Source organism: Vidua macroura, chromosome 19 (assembly GCF_024509145.1).
Source record: "Vidua macroura isolate BioBank_ID:100142 chromosome 19, ASM2450914v1, whole genome shotgun sequence".
NCBI classification, from domain to species: Eukaryota; Metazoa; Chordata; class Aves; order Passeriformes; family Viduidae; genus Vidua; species Vidua macroura.
The window spans coordinates 13,396,764-13,413,176 of NC_071589.1; the positions used below are offsets into that span (position 1 = coordinate 13,396,764).

General features: G+C 57.6%; 1 protein-coding gene across 4 annotated transcripts in view; it reads left to right on the top strand.

Annotated features, from left to right (window-relative positions):
• The window catches only part of DNAH17 (dynein axonemal heavy chain 17), a 33,417-nt gene that overhangs the window by 15,928 nt on the left and 1,076 nt on the right, over positions 1–16,413 (top strand). For all 4 annotated transcript variants that reach the window (XM_053994597.1, XM_053994599.1, XM_053994598.1 and 1 more), the window contains 39 exons: positions 283–415; positions 606–733; positions 825–973; positions 1,211–1,493; positions 1,583–1,756; positions 2,337–2,544; positions 2,637–2,802; positions 2,886–2,988; positions 3,088–3,235; positions 3,353–3,444; positions 3,598–3,759; positions 3,851–4,015; positions 4,161–4,352; positions 4,760–5,026; positions 5,492–5,653; positions 6,133–6,366; positions 6,559–6,723; positions 6,818–6,913; positions 7,006–7,223; positions 7,468–7,675; positions 7,857–7,972; positions 8,253–8,445; positions 8,550–8,785; positions 9,087–9,203; positions 9,692–9,896; positions 10,218–10,382; positions 10,510–10,650; positions 10,791–10,961; positions 11,109–11,231; positions 11,372–11,565; positions 11,675–11,823; positions 11,930–12,057; positions 12,295–12,522; positions 13,051–13,242; positions 13,809–13,988; positions 14,314–14,496; positions 15,151–15,333; positions 15,533–15,676; positions 16,160–16,385. In XM_053994597.1, coding sequence (XP_053850572.1) covers positions 283–415; positions 606–733; positions 825–973; positions 1,211–1,493; positions 1,583–1,756; positions 2,337–2,544; positions 2,637–2,802; positions 2,886–2,988; positions 3,088–3,235; positions 3,353–3,444; positions 3,598–3,759; positions 3,851–4,015; positions 4,161–4,352; positions 4,760–5,026; positions 5,492–5,653; positions 6,133–6,366; positions 6,559–6,723; positions 6,818–6,913; positions 7,006–7,223; positions 7,468–7,675; positions 7,857–7,972; positions 8,253–8,445; positions 8,550–8,785; positions 9,087–9,203; positions 9,692–9,896; positions 10,218–10,382; positions 10,510–10,650; positions 10,791–10,961; positions 11,109–11,231; positions 11,372–11,565; positions 11,675–11,823; positions 11,930–12,057; positions 12,295–12,522; positions 13,051–13,242; positions 13,809–13,988; positions 14,314–14,496; positions 15,151–15,333; positions 15,533–15,676; positions 16,160–16,385 — 6,727 coding nt within the window. The remainder of the gene's footprint in view (positions 1–282; positions 416–605; positions 734–824; positions 974–1,210; positions 1,494–1,582; positions 1,757–2,336; positions 2,545–2,636; positions 2,803–2,885; positions 2,989–3,087; positions 3,236–3,352; positions 3,445–3,597; positions 3,760–3,850; positions 4,016–4,160; positions 4,353–4,759; positions 5,027–5,491; positions 5,654–6,132; positions 6,367–6,558; positions 6,724–6,817; positions 6,914–7,005; positions 7,224–7,467; positions 7,676–7,856; positions 7,973–8,252; positions 8,446–8,549; positions 8,786–9,086; positions 9,204–9,691; positions 9,897–10,217; positions 10,383–10,509; positions 10,651–10,790; positions 10,962–11,108; positions 11,232–11,371; positions 11,566–11,674; positions 11,824–11,929; positions 12,058–12,294; positions 12,523–13,050; positions 13,243–13,808; positions 13,989–14,313; positions 14,497–15,150; positions 15,334–15,532; positions 15,677–16,159; positions 16,386–16,413) is intronic.

Genomic DNA, 16,413 nt, shown 5'->3' on the forward strand with positions numbered 1-16,413 from the left:
ACCCACGGGCACAGCAGAGACAAAGACAGAGAGCAGACAGGGGCACGCTCTCAGGATCGCTCCTGGGCACCAGCAGGATGACAGGACAGGGCTGGCTGGCAGGGCCTGGCTCACACAATGCCCTGTCCAGGAGCTGGCTCTGCAGAGGGAGCTCAGGGGCTTTCCCAGAAGCAGCCCAGGTGGGAGCAGGGCTCCATGACCCCACTGCAGGCAGAGGCTGCCGAAGGCTGTGGTTGCCCCGGTGGGATCAGCACCTGTGGCTGCACCATCCTCTCTCCACAGGTGCTGAAGTCGCTCAACAAGACGTACCAGAGGCTGAAGAGGAGGCCAGTCGCTGTGGACCTCGACCCCAAGGCTGTGACCTGCGATGAGCTGTTCGGGATCATTCATCCAGCCACACGGGAATGGAAGGATGGTGAGACACCAATGCTGTGAGCTCAGTTTATGGGATGTGAGATGGAATGGGAAGACTTTTCCTTGGGGCTCTTTCCTGGAGTGGGAGGGAGAAGGAATGTGTTTCATGGGAGCACCAGTCCCACGTGTCCTCCGGCAAATGGCTGTGTGTGGAGAGGAACAACCACAACCCGAGTGTCTCTGTGGGGCAGGTCTGTTCTCCACAGCAATGCGTGACCTGGCCAACATCACGCATGACGGGCCCAAGTGGATCATCCTTGATGGAGACATTGATCCAATGTGGATTGAGTCCTTGAACACGGTCATGGATGACAATAAGGTTGGTGCCATCACACCCCAGGGGCTTTGCTCGTTTGTTATCTCAGGGGGACCAACGCCAGACATCCCCCACAATGAGCCACCTCCCCCAGGTTCTCACCTTGGCCAGCAACGAGCGCATCCCCCTCACTCCCACCATGAGGCTCATCTTCGAGATCAGCCACCTGCGGACGGCCACGCCGGCCACCGTGTCCCGGGCTGGAATCCTCTACATCAACCCCACAGACCTGGGCTGGAGCCCGTGAGCTGGGCAGGGAGAAGGATGGGTGGGATGGGATGGGATGGGCTGGGCTGGGATGGGATGGGATGGGATGGGATGGGATGGGATGGGTGGGATGGGATGGGATGGGATGGGATGGGATGGGATGGGCTGGGCTGGGCTGGGATGGGATGGGATGGGATGGGATGGGATGGGATGGGATGGGATGGGTGGGATGGGATGGGATACTTGCTGCAGCCCTGTTTCTCTCTCCCACAGCATTGTGGCCAGCTGGATTGAGACAAGGACAGTGAAGTCTGAGAAGGCCGCTCTGATGATCCTCTTTGACAAGTACCTGCCACCATGCCTGGAGAAGCTCAGATCTGGGTTCAAGACAATCACCCCTGTTCCTGAGGTCACGGCCATACAGACAGTTCTGTCCCTGCTAGAATGTTTCCTGACACCGAAGAATGTCCCACCAGACTCACCCCGAGAGCAATACGAGCTCTTCTTCATCTTCGCCTGCATCTGGGCCTTTGGTGGGGCCTTGTTCCAGGACCAGGTACAGCCAAGAGGCTGCCCAGCACCTGCCACTCTTCTCTGCATCCCATCATGTGGCTGGGGTCTGAGTGTCTCTGTTTTGTCTTCCAGCTGGTGGATCACCGCCAGCAGTTCAGCAAGTGGTGGCTGTCAGAATTTAAAACCATCAAGTTTCCTAATCAGGGGACAATTTTTGACTATTACATTCACCCAAACACAAAGACATTCAATCCCTGGGATGAAAGAGTGCCGGAGTTCGAGCTCGACCCCGACGTCCCCTTACAGGTATTTCCCACAAGCGCTGTGTTTATATGGTTTGTTTGACTGTCACTCCACAGTCTTCTCCTCAGCAATGCGTGGAGCATCATCAGGATTCAGACTGGTAGCACCCATCACACCCGATGGCTTCCAGTGGTTCTCTTTACCCCACAGGAGCCTCAGGCAAGGGCTGTGAGTTCCATGTCTCCTTTACCTTCAGATTAGCCTGCAGCTTCAGAGAGTCTCAAAAAATAGCTGTGACTATTGCCTGAGTGCAAAATGTCCTTTAGCACTCACTTTGTGTCTCCTACAGTGGCATCTTGGGGGGGCTATCTAAGCTGTCAGGGAAAAGGGCGAGGAGCTGTGGCTGTGTGGCAGTTTCAGGAGCTGTCCATGTTGTTCTGTGTAATAACTTGGTTTTGGTCTGAAAGTCTTCAGAGTAACAGAGCACACAAGATGTGTAGCTTTAGAGAGGGACGAGGTTTGCATGCAGAGAGCACCAGGAGTTGCCAGGAGCGCTGTGCAGGGCTCTGCCCGCTGCCCCAACAGAGGATCCTGCCTCTGCCAGTGCCAGGGCAGTGCAGGGACTGACAGAGCCTCTCCCCAGGCTGCCGTGGTGCACACCACAGAGACCATTCGCCTCCGCTACTTCATGGACCTGCTGATGGAGAAGCAGCGGCCGGTGATGCTGGTGGGGAACGCAGGGACGGGAAAGTCAGTCCTGATGTGGGACAAGCTGGAAGCACTCGGCACAGATGAATATCTGGTGCAGTCTGTGCCCCTCAACTTCTACACAACCTCGGCCATGCTGCAGGGTAAGGCTCGCAGAGCCAGCAGCTGGCCCCGCACCGGGCTGTGCCGCAGGGTCCTGCAGTGCTGACCCCCCCCCCCACTCCTCTCGCTGCAGCTGTCCTTGAGAAACCCCTGGAGAAGAAATCAGGGAGAGTTTTTGGCCCACCTGGCACTAGAAGGCTGATCTACTTCATCGATGACATGAACATGCCAGAGGTGGACAAGTATGGCACTGTGGCACCACACACGCTTATTCGGCAGCACCTGGACCACGGGCACTGGTGGGTGCTGGAGGAGCACGGCACGATGGGGGGAACCTGTCCCCATCCCTGGGGAAAGCTTCACGGTGCTGGTCCCTGCACAGGTATGACAGGAACAAACTGACCCTGAAGGACATCCGCAATTGCCAGTACGTGGCCTGCATGAACCCGACGGCGGGGTCCTTCACCATCGACTCACGGCTGCAGGTGTGCAGGGCCCGGGGGCAGGGGACCCTGCAGTGCCAGCTGGCTGCTCCAGCCCCTGTGGGACGAAGTGCCCACGTCCGTTTCTGCCCCTTTCTGCAGCGCCACTTCTGCGTCCTCGCGGTGTGCTTTCCCAGCCGCGAGGCTCTGCACACCGTGTACGGCACCATCCTGCAGCAGCACCTGGCCCGGCACAACATGCCAATGCCTCTCCAGAAGATGCAGCCCAAGCTGGTAGCAGCAGCCCTGGGTGAGCCCCCTTTGCCACACTGGGGTGGGACAAGCCCCCGGGAATGCGCTGCTGGGGAGCCAGGCTCAGGGGTCTCTGGGGACCTGGAGCCTGCTCACCCCTCTGTCCTGCCAACAGCCCTGCACCAGAAGGTTGCCACCAACTTCCTGCCAACAGCCATCAAGTTCCACTACATCTTCAACCTGCGGGACCTCTCCAACATATTCCAGGTAAGTGGGAGAGCTGTTTCTTCTAAAATATCCTTGTTCCTCCCTTTCCTGATCCCACATCCCTGCCCTGAAAAGGGCCTTGGCCTCTCCCTGGAGCAATCAGCTCTGAGCAGCACTAAAATAACCCTAAGGGCTGCGGGATTTGTTTGTCAGGGGCTGCTCTTCTCCACCCCTGAATGCCTGAAAACCCCTGTGGACTTGGTGCGTCTCTGGCTTCATGAAGCAGAGAGGGTGTATGGAGACAAGCTTGTTGATGAAGAGGATCAGTACAGCTTCAAGAAGGTGATGGCCGACATCTGCAAAGCCTCTTTTCAAGTAAGCTGTGCTGACAAGTAGGGTGCTCCAGCCCAGTGGTGCCCCCAGGTGCCCCAGAGCTGAGCCCCACAGTGGGAATTGCCTCTCCCAGGAGATCAATGAAGACCTGATGTTTGCCAAGCCCAACATCTACTGCCACTTTGCCCAGGGCATGGATGAGTCCAAGTACATGCCAGTGGCAAGCTGGGCAGCTCTGAGTGACCTGCTCGGGGAAGCCCTGGACAGCTACAATGAGGTGAATGCAGCGATGAATCTGGTGAGTGCCTGTGGCAGGCAGGTCCGCCCTCAAAAGATGGGACTGCAGCATTGCACTGTTTGGTTGGGTTGGTGCATTATGGGGCACTCACTGCTCTTTCTGCCCTGATCCAGAACACCAAACCTTCCCCTCCTGCTTTCTTCAGGTGCTCTTTGAAGACGCAGTGTCTCACATTTGCAGAATTAGCCGGATCTTGGAGTCTCCTCGGGGCAACGCACTACTGGTGGGGGTGGGAGGCAGTGGAAAGCAGAGCCTGGCACGGCTGGCAGCTCACATCAGCAACCTGAGCGTGTTCCAGATCACGCTGAGGAAAGGCTATGGCATCCCAGACCTGAAGGTAGGAGCAGCTTTGGACCCTGGCTCAGTGCCACCTGCTTGGGGATGGGTCCTGCACCTGCAGTGACGGTGCCTGGGGGTGCTCACAAGGCTCTGCTCTCCTTGTGACACTGAGTTTGCACATGAGGATCCACAGGTGACACCCCTGAGTCCTTCTCCAAGGGGCCACAGTGCTTCCCCAGCCAGGCATGGGCAGGAGCTGCTGGTGATGCCGGGAGTGGTGGTGTGGGCAGCCCTGGTGCTGGACCTGTGCCTGGGCAGAGCACCTGGCACCAGCTCCTTCCCAAAGGCTCCTTCCCAAGGGCTCCCTTCCAGCTCTCCAGGGCAGCCCAGGGCTGCTCCAAACTGTCACTTTGGAGAACACCTCATGGGGGTTGAACTGGGGGTGACAGTTTCTCTCTCTCCCAGCTGGACCTTGCCTCCCAGTACATCAAAGCAGCTGTGAAGAACATCCCCGGCGTGTTCCTGATGACAGACTCCCAGGTGGCTGAAGAGTCATTCCTGGTTGTGATCAATGATTTCTTGGCGTCTGGGGAGGTGCCAGGCCTATTTCAGGATACTGACCTGGAAACCATCATGGGGTCCATGAGGCCTCAAGTGAAGTCCCTTGGATTGGAGGACACAAAGGAAAACTGCTGGAAGTTATTTATAGAAAAAGTCAGGCGCCAGTTAAAGGTGGGTGTTTGTTCTCCAGGTTGGTTTGTCTGTGCCCATGATTTGCCCCATCCAAAACCTCTTTGCAACAGGCCACAGAACACCGAGGTTTCATCCCAGGATGGGGGGTTTAGGCAAAAGGTGTTTTCAAAGACTCCCCAGGTGCCCCCAGCCCCAGAGGTGCTGTATTGACCTCCCTGGGGGCAGTAGCTTCCACAGCCACACACCATGCTGGGCTCTCCCAGGGACACACAGGAGCACTGTGCTCAGCTGCTGACTGCAGGCACCAAAGGGGACCCGGTTCCAGCCCTGGTGGCAGGCACAGGGTGCACAACCAGAGACCACCTCGTGCATGCTGGGAGTTAATGGGAAGGCAGCAAATCTCAGGTCTGCAGCAGAATCCTTGCAGTCACGTGGAGCCCCATAGACACTGCCCCCACCCTGGCAGCGGGGACACCCCACTCAGCCACTGCTGCCCTGCCCCAGGTTGTCCTCTGCTTCTCCCCCGTGGGCTCAACCCTGCGTGTGCGGGCCAGGAGGTTCCCAGCCGTGGTCAACTGCACGGCCATCGACTGGTTCCACGAGTGGCCGGAGGATGCTCTCGTGTCCGTCAGCAGCAGGTTCCTGGAGGAAACACCAGACATCGAGGTGAGCTGGGACCCAGTGCAGCTGCTGTCCTAGGGCACTGGGGATCCCTGGCTACCTTGGGCAATGAACTGCACCCCTGCTGCTCTCTGTGTTTAGTGTGCCCAGGGATGGGGGTCTGGCATGACCCGGAGGGCTGGGGACAGCAAGCTGGGAATAGGTGTGGGATAAGTTTACAGCTGGTTCCAATGTCAGAGCCTGCAGCCCTGTGCTGTGCTGGTGAGGATGAACCCTCCCTTTCCATTCTGTCCTTAAAACACCTGCACAGGCAACAGCCTGGGGACAGCAGCTCCTCCCCACACAGGGATGTCAGGGACAGAGCTGGGCATGGGAACCAGCACCAGTTCCTTTACCACCAGCATCTCAGCTCTGCATTGTGGTCACTTTGCTCTGGCCGCTGTGGCCACACGCAGAACCAACCTTGTAGGAGGGCTCAGTGCAGCCCCTGCTGCAGCAGCTCCCTGCCTGTGCTCTCTGTACAGCCAGAGGTCAAGGCCTCCATCAGCCAGTTCATGTCCTTCGTCCACACAAGCTCAAAGGAGATGTCCAAGACCTACCTGGCCGTGGAGAGACGCTATAATTACACCACGCCAAAGACGTTCCTGGAGCAGATAAAGCTCTACCAAAACCTGCTGGCGGATAAAAGGAGCAAGCTCTCTGCCAGCATCGACAGGCTGGAGAAGGGGCTGATGAAGCTGCGGAGCACGGCCTCACAGGTGCCTGCCCATAGCCTCGCTTGTGCATCATGCCTGTTCTGGGTCTGGCACAGGGGGAGAGAGCAGGCACATCCCTGCAGGATGGTCACGGTGTCTGTGAGGTCCCCAAGCCATAACAAGACGCTGCTGCTCCACCAGGCAGGGCTTGGCAGGATCAGCCCCTTTATCTGCTCTGTTTCTTCCCTCATTGAGGTGGACGACCTGAAAGCCATGCTGGCAGTCCAGGAGGTAGAGTTGAAGCAGAAGAATGAGGACACAGACAAACTGATCCACGTGGTGGGTGTTGAGACAGAGAAGGTCAGCAAGGAGAAAGCCATTGCTGATGAGGAGGAGCTGAAGGTCGAGGCCATCAACAAGGTGCGAAGTGCTGAGCTGGTGTCCAACGTGGGACAGGGCAGCGTGAGCTCTGTGGTTGCAGCCACTTACCCCATCCCATGTCCTCCCTCCCCAGATGGTGGCTGAGAAGCAACGAGCCTGTGCAAGCGACCTGGCAGAAGCAGAGGTGGTGCTCTCCGCTGCCCGCGAGGCCCTCGACACGCTCAACAAGGTGGGTGACCTCTCAGTGGGAAGCAGGTGCCCAGCCAGGGCCAGCAGTCCTGGGCTGGGGCGATGCTCAGTGGCCCTGTGGTCCCTCCCCAGTACAACCTGACAGAGCTGAAGTCCTTTGGGGCCCCACCACCAGAGGTAGTGAATGTGATGGCAGCTGTGTTGATTCTGACGGCCGAAAACGGCAAGATTCCAAAGGACAAGAGCTGGACAGCAGGAAAAGTCAAGATTGGAAAAGCAGACACTTTCCTCGCAAGCTTAAAAAACTATGATGGGGAAAACATCCCCGAGGCCTGTCTCAAGGCATTTGAGTGAGTCCATGTCTGGTTCCTGCCCCTTCACAGCCCCTGCCACCAGCTGCTCTGAGCAGGGAGGCCAGGGGGGACCCAGAGCACGGCAGGGTTTGGGGACAGGAGTGGGATCCAGGCGCTGGCCCTGCTCTGCCACGCTGCCACCCAGAGGCAGCCCAAGCCCCGGGAGGAGTGGGATGGGCTGCCGGCAGCTGCGGCGCAGTGCCACAGCTCGGCGTGTCCTCGGCGTGTCCTCCCGCTGCAGGCCGTACCGGAACGACCCCAGCTTTAATCCAGAGTTCATCAAGTCCAAGTCAACGGCCGCAGCAGGGCTGTGCTCCTGGTGCCTCAACATGGTCCGCTTCTACGAGGTGCACTGCACGGTGAAGCCCAAGAGACAGGCGGTGGCTGATGCTGATGCCGAGCTGGCAGAGGCGCAGGCGAGGCTGAGTCGCATTAAGAGCAAAATTGTGGTAAGTGTGTGTCCCCACAGCCCCCAGCCACGAGCCCCTCAGTCACCAAAAGAGCAAAAGAACTCCGTGAACCCAGAGCCCGGCCCAAGCACTGTGCTGGGACAGAGATGCTGCAGAGCTCTGGGACCGTGGAGCCTCCAATCTGGGCAGGGAATAATTCTGGGGCTGTTCTCTTCCAAAGGCCCTGAATGAAAATCTGGCGACTCTCACTGCTCAGTTTGAGAAAGCCACAGCAGAGAAGATCAAATGCCAGCAGGAGGCTGATGAAACCAACAAAGTCATCACCTTGGCAAACAGGTACCATGCAAACACTGGCTCTGAAGCATCAGGGCAGGCTGCTGCTCCCTGGCATCACCTGGTGGCCCTGACACCAGGGCCATGGGAGCAGCAGAGCCCCCCATACCCTCCCCAAATTAAAAAATTCTGAGATGAATTGGGCCAGACATTCATGTGGGGAGGCAGCCATGGACATGTTTGGTGACAATGCCCCAAGGTCACCATGGCTGAGTCACCAGCCACCCCCGCCCAGGTCACAGCACCAGCCCCACAGCAGCCACCATCCCCTGTAACCCCGAAGGCTCGTTGGGGGCCTGGCGTCCGAAAACGTCCGCTGGGCTGAGTCAGTGGAGCAGCTCAGGGAGCAGGAGAAGACGCTGTGCGGGGACGTGCTGCTGGTCTCCGCCTTCGTGTCCTACATCGGATACTTCACCAAGAAGTACAGGGCTGAGCTTCTGGAGAAGCACTGGGTCCCCTTCCTCCACGGGCAGTCGGTGAGAGGCCGCAGCTTCCACCCCAGAGTGCCTTCCCCCATGCCCACCAGCCCCGGGGGCTCCCACGCCTCTGCAGCCAGGCACCCAACAGCCCCTCCCTGCAGGTGCCCATCCCCATCACCCCGGACCTGGACCCCCTCAGCCTCCTCACGGACTCTGCCGACGTGGCAGCCTGGAACAACCAGGGGCTGCCCAGCGACCGCACTTCCACCGAGAACGCTGCCATCCTCTGCAGCACCCAGCGCTGGCCGCTGCTCGTGGACGCCCAGCTGCAGGGCGGCAAGTGGATCAAGAACAAATATGGGGAGGACCTGCAGATCGTCCGCCTGGGCCAGAAAAGGTGGGCCCGGGGCTGGGGGGTGAGCACAGGCTCAGGCTGCACCAGCCCCCACTTTCTCTGCCATTGGAGGGTGCAGAGTCAGGGCAATCATGTCCCCCATCAGATTCAGAGCACCCAAGGGCAGCAGCCCTGAGGATGTACCTGACACCTCCAAAAGCTCTGTGGGGGCCAGGACTGGCAGAGCACAACAGGGTCGCGACAGGGCACAGTGGGTGGAAAGCACTCTGTGAGCCCCCCACAGCAGCCCAAGCCCTCTACAGTGCACAGGCTTGCCATACACACTTCCCCTCTCCCCCCTCAGATACCTGGACATCATTGCCCAGGCGGTCTCTGAAGGACAGACACTGCTGATCGAGGACATCGGGGAGACCATAGAGGCAGTGCTGGACCCGCTGCTGGGCAGGACCTTCAAGGGCAGGTCAGCACACCCCAATGCTGAGGGGTTTCACCTATCCCAAGCAGCCACTGCTGCCCCAAAATGCTGCTAGATGCACCTTCGCTGTGGGCAGCTTGGGAGCCTGATCCTTCTTTTGCTTTGGCCACATCCCCCAGTGTTCTCCAGTATGTCCCATGGAGGACACCTGTACTGAATGTGGCCAGGTCCTTGGCATCCAGTTCATTTAGTGATTCAAGAACAATTTCCCTGGGACACCTGCCATGTGGTATGAAAAGCTGGAAGGGGAAATGCACCCCAGAGGCCATGAAGGGCTGTGGCAGGGCAGTCTCCAGCTCCTGTCCCTCCATCCTTGCCCTGCTAAGTCTGGTTTGGTACTTCTGCCCTTGCTGTGCCTTTTCCCAACCAAAGAAATTCATCCCAAGTGGTCAGGAACAGCATACAGGCTGAGGGCATCTGTGATGAGTTAGTGCCCAGTGTGTGGGAATTAATTTGTTTAATTAACTGAACAGATACATTCGAATTGGAGATAAAGAAGTAGAGTATAACGAGCAGTTCCGCCTAATCCTGCATACCCGATGTTTCAACCCGCACTACAAGCCAGAGGTGCAGGCTCAGTGCACTCTCATCAACTTCTTGGTGACACGGGAGGGCCTGGAGGACCAGCTGCTGGCTGCTGTGGTAGCCCGGGAGCGGCCAGACCTGGAGGCCCTGAAGGTACAGGGGCTAGAGGGGCTGGTTAGAGGGGTGGGAGAGGCCGGGGCACTGCGGAGGGCTTGGGCAGGGAGCATGAGAGCTCCCCTCTGTGTGCCCGCTGCTGTTTGTCGGGAGCCAAGGAAGTCCGACAGACCCTGCAGCTGCAGCCAGCACTGCCTGGGCACGCTCATCACCTCACCCTGCGGGTGATGCTGGGACCCAGCACGGGCCACAGCCGCCTTCCCTCGCACCAGCACGTTGGTGGTCCTGTGACAGAGGGACTGGTGCCAGCCCTCTGCTGTGACCTCTTGAGCGACACATCCCTGGGTGCTGCTGTCGCAGGCAAGCCTGACCAAGAGCCAGAACGAGTTCAAGATCAAGCTGAAGGAGCTGGAGGACTCCCTGCTCGCCCGGCTGTCGGCTGCCGGGGGAGATTTCCTGCGGGACACAGCACTGGTGGAGAACCTGGAGATAACGAAGCGCACAGCCAAGGAAATTGAGGAGAAGGTAAATGTGCTTGCTGGAGCTGGTGCCACAGGCAGAGGGACAGCTCGGCTGGGCACCCAGCAGGAGGGTGGGCACTGCTTTGATGTGTGATGGGGTTCTGGTAACACCCACCCCCCTGCACCTCCAGGTAAAAGAAGCTAAAGTCACTGAAGTACAAATAAACGTTGCGAGAGAGAACTACCGGCCGGCAGCAGAGCGCGCATCCCTGCTGTACTTCATCCTGAGTGACCTTTGCAAGATCAACCCCATCTACCAGTTCTCCCTCAAGGTAGATGGGGAGTGAGGAGGGACAGAGATGTCTGTGGGTGGGACAGAGGCAGGGGAGCACGGAGATTCAGTGTTTCAGCTTTCATGCTGCTGACAAGACCCCAGCAGCCACATGCTGATGCCTGCCGGGATCTTCCTCAGGCCTTCAACGGGGTCTTTGAGAAAGCCATCCAGCGTGCAGTCCCCAGCGACGACACCCAGCAAAGGGTGATCAACCTGACCGACCAGATCACCTACTCGGTCTATGTGTACACTGCACAGGGCCTCTTTGAGAGAGACAAACTCATCTTCCTGGCCCAGGTTGCCTTCCAGGTAATCCCTCCTGCTGTACAACAAGCATTCACGTGGCTTTAGCCCGTTCTCTTACTCTGGTGCTGCTGTGGACGCTCGGAGCCTCTCACCCCTCACACTGGGGCCATGGGCGTTGGGTGGCTGTGACACTGCACTCCCAACTTTCAGGTCCTGGCCCTCAAGAAAGAAGTGAACCCAGCAGAGCTGGACTTCCTCCTGCGCTTCCCTTCCAAGACTGGCGTCACATCCCCTGTGGACTTCCTGCAGCACCAGAGCTGGGGTGCTGTCAAGGTGGGTGTGTGCAGTTGCCAACTGTGCCAAGGCAATGCCAGCGCAGCCCCCAGTGCAGCAGGTCCGGGGTCACCTGCAGGGGGTCCCTGGGGATGAGCAGAGCCCAGGAGTGATTTAGTCTTTCTCGGTGGAACCTGAAGGCACTTTCAGAAATGGAAGAGTTCACCAGCCTGGAGAGTGACATCGAGAGCTCAGCAAAGCGATGGAAAAGGTTTGTGGAGATGGAGGCGCCAGAGAACGAGGTGTTCCCCATGGACTGGAAGAACAAGTCAGCCCTGCAGAAGCTGTGTGTGCTGCGGTGCCTGCGCCCTGACAGGATGACCTATGCCATCAGGTACCTGGTGCCCAGCACAGGGCTCTCCTGCCAGAGCCCCAGAGTGTCACCACTCCAGCTGCAACCAGTGACTGTTCCCATCTCACAGGATGGTTCTATTTCTCTGTAGGAAATTTGTGGAAGAGAAAATGGGAAGCAAGTATGTGAAAGGAAGGAGCATTGATCTCTCTGAGGTGTACAAGGAGAGCAGCCCCTCCTCGCCCCTGTTCTTCATCCTCTCCCCGGGTGTTGACCCACTGAAGGACGTGGAGGCACTGGGTGAGGCGCTGCCCACCCCAGACTGGCACCAGCCCTGCTGGCCAAGCGGCCAGAACTGCATGGACCCCCTCAGTACTGATACTGACTGCAGACATTCCCCTGGCAGGCACGAGGCTGGGTTTCACCATTGACAACGGGAAGATCCACAACGTATCCCTGGGGCAAGGCCAGGAGGTTGTGGCAGAGCACGCCATGGAGGTGGCAGCTGCCGAGGGCCACTGGGTCATCCTGCAGGTGGGTGGGGGCAGTGGGGCACACCACAGGGCGCACAGCCCTGACGGAAATTGGGCACACGAGGGCACACAGTCCTGCCAGCATCCAGGGACACCATGCAGGGTCACCCCGCTGGCAATGGCAGTGGCACTGCCTGGGCTAGCGGGCTGTACCCAGCGCCTTCCCCCTGTGGAGCCACAGTAGGAACTGGGGTGGGGGGAAGTGAGATTCTCAAGGTCCAGAGAGTTTCTTTTGCAGAACATCCACCTAGTGGCCCGGTGGCTGGGCACGCTGGAGAAGCTGGTGGAGCACCACAGCCTAGAAAGCCACCCCGAGTACCGACTGTTCATGAGCGCCGAGCCGGCCCCCAGCCCCGAGACGCACATCATCCCGCAGGGGCTGCTGGACAACTCCATCAAGATCACCAGCGAGCCGCCGACGGGCATGCGCGCCAACCTGCACGGAGCCCTCGACCTCTTCACCCAGGTACCCCCGTGCCACACCCGCCCTCCCACAGCTGCCTCCTCGAGCCCTTCCTGGCAGCAGGTACGGCTCATCCCCTCCCAGGGTTCCACAGGCTGAGCACCTCGGGGTTGTCTCTGCTGCCAGGGACACTGCACCTGGAGCCAGCCCTCGCCAGGACATCCTCCTGGAGTGCCCAGAGTCCTCCTCTGGCAGGGGTTTAGGGGTAACCAGAGCTGCCCGAGGGTTTCCAACACAAGGAATTGCCAGGTTGCCAGTGCCTTTCCTCAGGGTGAACCTGGAGCTGCTGCAGCTTTGCTATGAACAAGCTGCCTCAGCTGTCAGCAGAATATTGGGGTGTGAATTCCTAAATCCTTCATAAACAAACAAGTGCAATAATTACCAACCAGCAAATAATTTAAATACAATTGTGTGCCTTTTTTTTTTTTCTAATGAACATTTTCAGTTCTCTTTTGCCTATGAATGTTCTTCACTAGAGGGGCATCTGACAGCAGTATTCAGCTGCAACCCACCCTCACTGTTCCTCTGCAGGAAACACTGGAGCAGTGCAGCAAGGAGTCCGAGTTCAGGTGCATCCTGTTTGCCCTTTGCTACTTCCACGCAGCGGTGGCCGAGCGGCGCAGGTTCGGTACCCAGGGCTGGAACAGGTCGTACCCCTTCAACAACGGCGACCTGACCGTCTCTGTCAACGTCCTGCACAACTACCTGGAGGCCAACCCCAAGGTGAGGGATAACGAGGTGACTGCTCCTCAGCACAGCAAACGCTGCAACAACTGGCCTCGCTTAGAACATTCACCGGTTTGCAGCACAAACACCGTCTGAGGAAGAAGCCCAGGGCCAGGAGCAGCTCCTCTGCTGCTCCCTGCACGCTCAGGCAGGGGAAGGGGATGAGTACACTGCCTGAGATGGTGAAAAAGGCATCAAGGCACCAGCCAGGGCAAGTGCCTGCCCTGGCCCACCTGCCTGCCCCAACCCATGCCTTGGTAGTTGGCGGGTGGTTCCACCTAAAAAGCAAAGCCCACTCCAAGAATGCAGGTGCAGTGAGCAGGGCTGAAGTCTCACCTTTAGACCTGCCCTCACAGATGTGATCAGTGCTAGTTGGAAAAAAGACAGGATTCAAACCACAGTTGGCTGTGTTCATACTGGGACAAGGAGAAATCTGTGGGTGACCAAGAGACACCCCTCTTCCCAAGCCTCTGTGGGTCCAGGGACTGTCCCTGCACAGGTCAATTGCATGGGGAACTCCTGGGGAGCCTCCTGGGAGTCCCAGCTTGAGCCTCTCCCTGCAGGTACCGTGGGACGACCTCCGGTACCTCTTTGGGGAGATCATGTACGGGGGGCACATCACTGACGACTGGGACCGCCGGCTGTGCCGCACGTACCTGAGCGAGTACGTCCAGCCCGAGATGCTGGACGGGGAGGTGTCCTTGGCTCCAGGGTTTATGATCCCTCCCCGCATGGATTACGAGGTAAGAAACATTGCAATTTGCTGTGGAAAACCCCTGCTCTGGGAAAATGGGCATGAGTCCACGTTCCCTCTCGCTCACCAAGGGGAATGTAGGGAGAGAGTGTCAGTCCCCTTGGGAATGTGCAAAATTGCTGCAAAAGTAATTCCTGTGGTTGAGATGGAAAGGGAAAAACTTGGCTGAGACACAAGTTAAAAAAGAGCCTCCATGCCCACGGGCAGGTGCCATGAAGGGCCCCAAGAGTGGTGATGGGTTTTCAAGGTTGCAGGGAACTTTGGGCTCTCTGCCTGCACTTGCAAGCTAACGCTGGCCCCGACCCTGCGCTCAGGCCTACCACCAGTACATCGATGACAACCTGCCAGGGGAGAGCCCCCACCTGTATGGCCTGCACCCCAATGCAGAGATGGGGTTCCTGACCGTCACCTCGGACCGGCTCTTCCGCACAGTGCTGGAACTGCAGCCCAAGGAATCCGAGGCTGCCGGAGGCTCAGGTGTCTCCCGAGAGGAACAGGCGAGTCAAGTCCTGTTTCTTTATGGTAGAAATTAACTGATTTTTTTTAAGGTAGGGGGAAATAATTACTGTGGGGGAAAAAACCTCTTAAGGCTGACAATAGCGAGGCTAGAGAGGGGAAGCAGATACAGGTCTGGAGACAACTGAGAGAGCAGGCCCCACGGCAGGAAGGGACAGGAGAGGGAGGTGAGTCCAGCCCAGCCACGCTGTGCTCATCAGCCCGGGGATGGCGGCACGCACAGCGCAGAGGCAGCTGGCAGCATGGCCAGGAACCTCACCCCCGATGGGCCACTGGCAACATGTGGCTTACGTGGGGCTCCTCAGCAGATGGAGCTGGCTGAGGAGCCTCCATTCGTGAGAGCAACTACTAAAACCAAAGATTTTAAAGAATGTTTTTTAGTCTTCTTCCTGACTGCCTGGACTTTACACTTGAATTTCACAGCCTCCATGGCCTCAGGTCTCTTACCTTGTCTATCAAAAAAGAACTACAGTTTTTAAGACCCAAGAGTACTTAGTAACAGAATGGAGGTAACAGAGGAGGAGGTACAAAGAAACACCAGGGCAGAAAAAGAAAAAAAATCTTACCAAGTTAATTAAATGGAAGCTGCAGCATTTTTCTCTGGGCAAGAGCAGTTTATGGCATTCTCATTTCAGGTGAAGTCAGTCCTGGATGAAATCATCGGGCAGCTGCCGGAGCCGTTCAACATGGAGGAGATGATGGGAAAGGCAAAGGAAAAAACCCCATACACTGTTGTAGCCCTCCAGGAATGTGAAAGGATGAACATCCTGACCAACGAGATCAGGCGCTCGCTGAAGGAGCTGGACCTGGGGCTGCAGGTACGCGGCAGGCAGCTGCCGGGATCATCTCCCAGTATTCCAAAGCAGGCTCTGCCTTTGCTGCAGCTCGCACCCATCAAGCTGTGCCAGGTGCAGCTGGGCAGCCCCAGCCTTCTGCTCCCTGAGCCCACGCACAGCCCTCGGGCTGTCCCACCACCGGCTGCAGGTGACACTGCCTGGACTTTTCTCTTTTTCAAAGGGAGAGCTGACGATTACATCCGAGATGGAAGAGCTGTCAAATGCTCTCTTCTATGACAGCGTTCCAGAATCATGGACACGTTATGCCTACCCCTCCCTCCTCAGCTTGGCAAACTGGTATGCGGACCTGCTCCTGCGGATCAGGGTGAGCAGAGTGTGTGTGGCTGTCAGAGCCTGGCGTGCCCCAGGACTCCCCCCACCAGTGCACTGGTTTATTGGTAACTGGTTTATTTCTCAGTGTCAATTTAACCAGCCTGAAGCCCTCAAAAGGGCTGTTACTCCAGGAATGGGAGCACAGGGTTCCCATTCCAGTACATCACTGTAGCAAAAGAACATCAGTTTCCCCCCCCCCCCCATTACAACTCTGGGTGTCCCATAAAAATATTAACAAAAATGGCTTTGTTAAAAAATAACAGCAGCATTTTCCGCACTATGAATTCAGGGTTTCAGCTGCATTGCTGCAGGGGAATCTGCTGCTTATTCCTCCCACACCACCTCCAGCCAGTCTCCATTCTGCAAGATCAGCTGAAGCTTGGGTTATGCACAGCAAAGCATCAGCTCTGTCACAGTGTCCTGCAGCTCACAGCGCACCCTCCACCTTAAGGGACTCTGCTGGTTTATTTTCCAGGAACTGGAAGTCTGGTCAACAGATTTTGTGCTGCCTGCAACAGTGTGGCTGGCGGGATTCTTCAACCCCCAGTCCTTCCTCACAGCCATCATGCAGTCCACAGCCAGGAAAAAGCAGTGGCCACTGGATAAGATGTGTCTGGCAGTGGATGTGACCAAGAAAACCCGCGAGGAAATAACATTTCCCCCCAGAGAAGGTTCCTATGTGCACGGGCTGTTCATGGAAGGTAAAAACTGCATCCATGAGGTATTTCA